The sequence below is a fragment of the Bison bison genome, unplaced genomic scaffold (genome assembly GCF_000754665.1).
Source record: "Bison bison bison isolate TAMUID 2011002044 unplaced genomic scaffold, Bison_UMD1.0 scf7180017862279, whole genome shotgun sequence".
In the NCBI taxonomy this organism is placed as follows: Eukaryota; Metazoa; Chordata; class Mammalia; order Artiodactyla; family Bovidae; genus Bison; species Bison bison.
The window spans coordinates 427,963-430,304 of record NW_011492851.1 but is presented as its reverse complement, the minus strand read 5'-3'; the positions used below and the strand labels follow the sequence as shown (position 1 = coordinate 430,304).

At 63.8% G+C, this 2,342-nt stretch overlaps 1 protein-coding gene across 1 annotated transcript in view; it reads left to right on the top strand.

The window, feature by feature from the left end:
- GATA2 (GATA binding protein 2) overlaps positions 1 to 2,342 on the top strand; it is a 5,745-nt gene that overhangs the window by 898 nt on the left and 2,505 nt on the right. The window contains exons 2-3 of the mRNA XM_010832833.1: positions 6 to 389; positions 1,776 to 1,921. Of these exons, the coding sequence (XP_010831135.1) occupies positions 6 to 389; positions 1,776 to 1,921 (530 nt within the window). The remainder of the gene's footprint in view (positions 1 to 5; positions 390 to 1,775; positions 1,922 to 2,342) is intronic.

The window sequence follows — 2,342 nt, the reverse complement described above, 5'->3', positions numbered from 1 at the left end:
CGCAGCCCACTCGGGCACCCACCTCTTCGGCTTCCCGCCCACGCCCCCCAAGGAAGTGTCTCCGGACCCCAGCACCACCGGGGCCACCTCGCCGGCCTCCTCCTCGGCAGGGGGGAGTGCCGCCCCCAGGGGGGACGACAAGGATGGCATCAAGTACCAGGTGCCGCTGGGCGAGAGCATGAAGATGGAAGGCGGCAGCCCCCTGCGCCCGAGCCTGGCCGCCATGGGCACCCAGCCTGCCACTCACCACCCCATCCCCACCTACCCCTCCTACGTGCCAGCTGCCGCCCACGACTACAGCAGTGGGCTCTTCCACCCTGGAGGCTTCCTGGGTGGCCCGGCCTCCAGCTTCACCCCGAAGCAGCGGAGCAAGGCCCGCTCCTGCTCAGGTGAGGCGAGGGCCCAGGGCCTCCGGGGAGTGGGGAGGGCTTGCACTTCGGTGGGAGGGGGCTGAGACCTGGGCAAGGGGGCGGCCCAGGTCTCTCTGATCCCGGGGGTGGCTGATGGCCCCCGACCGATCTTTGAGTCCCCAGAATGGGGGAGAAGGTGCCTGCAGACATTCTTAGGTGCTCCTGGTGGCCCCAGAGTTTGCTTCCTGTTCCCATTCCTTACCCTCCCCTCCAAGGTGGGCCACTGCCCACCCAGGGGTCCCCTGTCCCTTCCCTGAGCCTGAAGCGAAGGTTCTCACGACTGTGTGAGAGAGAACGCCGGGTGTAGGGAGCGCGGCCTGGCGGCTCGGACTTGTGTGTCCGTGTGTCCCTGAACATCGGTGCTGCGCTGGGGGCCCTCTGCCCTCCTCAGGGCTCTAGACCCTTAAGGAATCTAGATCTGCAACTCGATCAGGGATCTCATGGCTCCCAATCTCCCTGGGAGAGTTCCCCCGAGGCCAAATTCCCGGGACCAGCTCGCTCCCTGCCCCCTGGCGTGTCCTTCCCTCTCCCTCCCTGCTCGGGGGTCGGGGGCTGCCTCTGCCCGGGGCTGCCGGGACTGGCTGGAGCCGGCTAGGGAGCAGACGCGGAGGCTGCTGTGGGGCTCGGGCCGTCCTTACCTCCTTTCAGCCCCTTCGAGAGCACTTTCAGCACGTTCGCTCCGGAGTCCAGCAGCCGCACGCTCCTGCCTGTGTGGGCTGCCAATTTAAAGGACGTGGGGAGAAACGTGCAGGGTCAGCTCGCACTGAGGCTGCTGCCCGTGCCCACTTGGGTCTTACGCTGGGGGGCCCTGTCTGACCAGCTCGCTGGTCTTTTAAATTGTCCTTTCTCTCAAATTGGTTTTACGTTCTATTCGAATTCCAGATGGTCTTCTCACAACAAAACAAACTAGCACCACCAAGAGCCGCCCCACAAGGTCACTCAGCCCGCTCGGCCTAAAAACGAAAGGGCTGAGTATTTACTTCTACTTCGTTTGAAACAGCAGCAACTTCCATCCCAGTCCAGGGCCTTGGCGGAAGGCACGGGAGGCTGGGGAGAGAGACGGAAGTGACCGAGGACGGGGGACGGAGAGCAGAATCTGAGGGCCCGGTACAGGGACCCAGGAGAGGCAGGCGCAGCTGGGGAGAGAGGACGGGGCGGAGAGGAGAGGGACTCGAGGGGGCCCAGCCTCCGGCCCGGCTCAAGCTGGTGCTCTGAGCGGAACCCGGGGGCCTGCTCCCCTCCCCACCATAAGCTGCCCTCTGAATCCCACCTCCTGGTCCCTCTCCAGCCCAGCTGGAACTAAGAGTCCGCAGGCCCCTGCAGCAGCCTGGCCCGTGTGACCCTGTGTCCCCCGTCCCCTTGCAGAAGGCCGGGAGTGCGTCAACTGCGGGGCCACAGCCACCCCTCTGTGGCGCCGCGACGGCACCGGCCACTACCTGTGCAACGCCTGCGGCCTCTACCACAAGATGAACGGGCAGAACCGGCCGCTCATCAAGCCCAAGCGGAGGCTGGTAGGAGCAGCGGGGGGCCTGGGGGTGGGGGAGCACCCGGGCCGGAGCGTCGACCTGGGCCGAGCCGCAGTTAATTACACACAAAAAAACAAGCCTTCAAATGCAGCTGCTGGAAATCTTTTATCATGAGAATCACTTGCTTGGCAGTTGGGGCAGCCCGGCTTTTTAGGCTAGATTCTTTCCAGGCCAGGTTTCCCCTGGGCAGCCCACCTGGTATGTTCAGGGATTCCCCCCCAACACCACCACTGGAGCAGAGCATCCAGGGGCCCAGGTCCCATCCCCTGGCCTCTGTTAAACTTTTAAAAATAGGGCCGTGAAGTCATGTTCCCTGTAGCCCGGGGCTGCTCTCCCTGGCTTCCCAACACACAGTCTCCTCGTGCTTATTTAAATAAAACACACACACCAACCACCAAAAAAACAC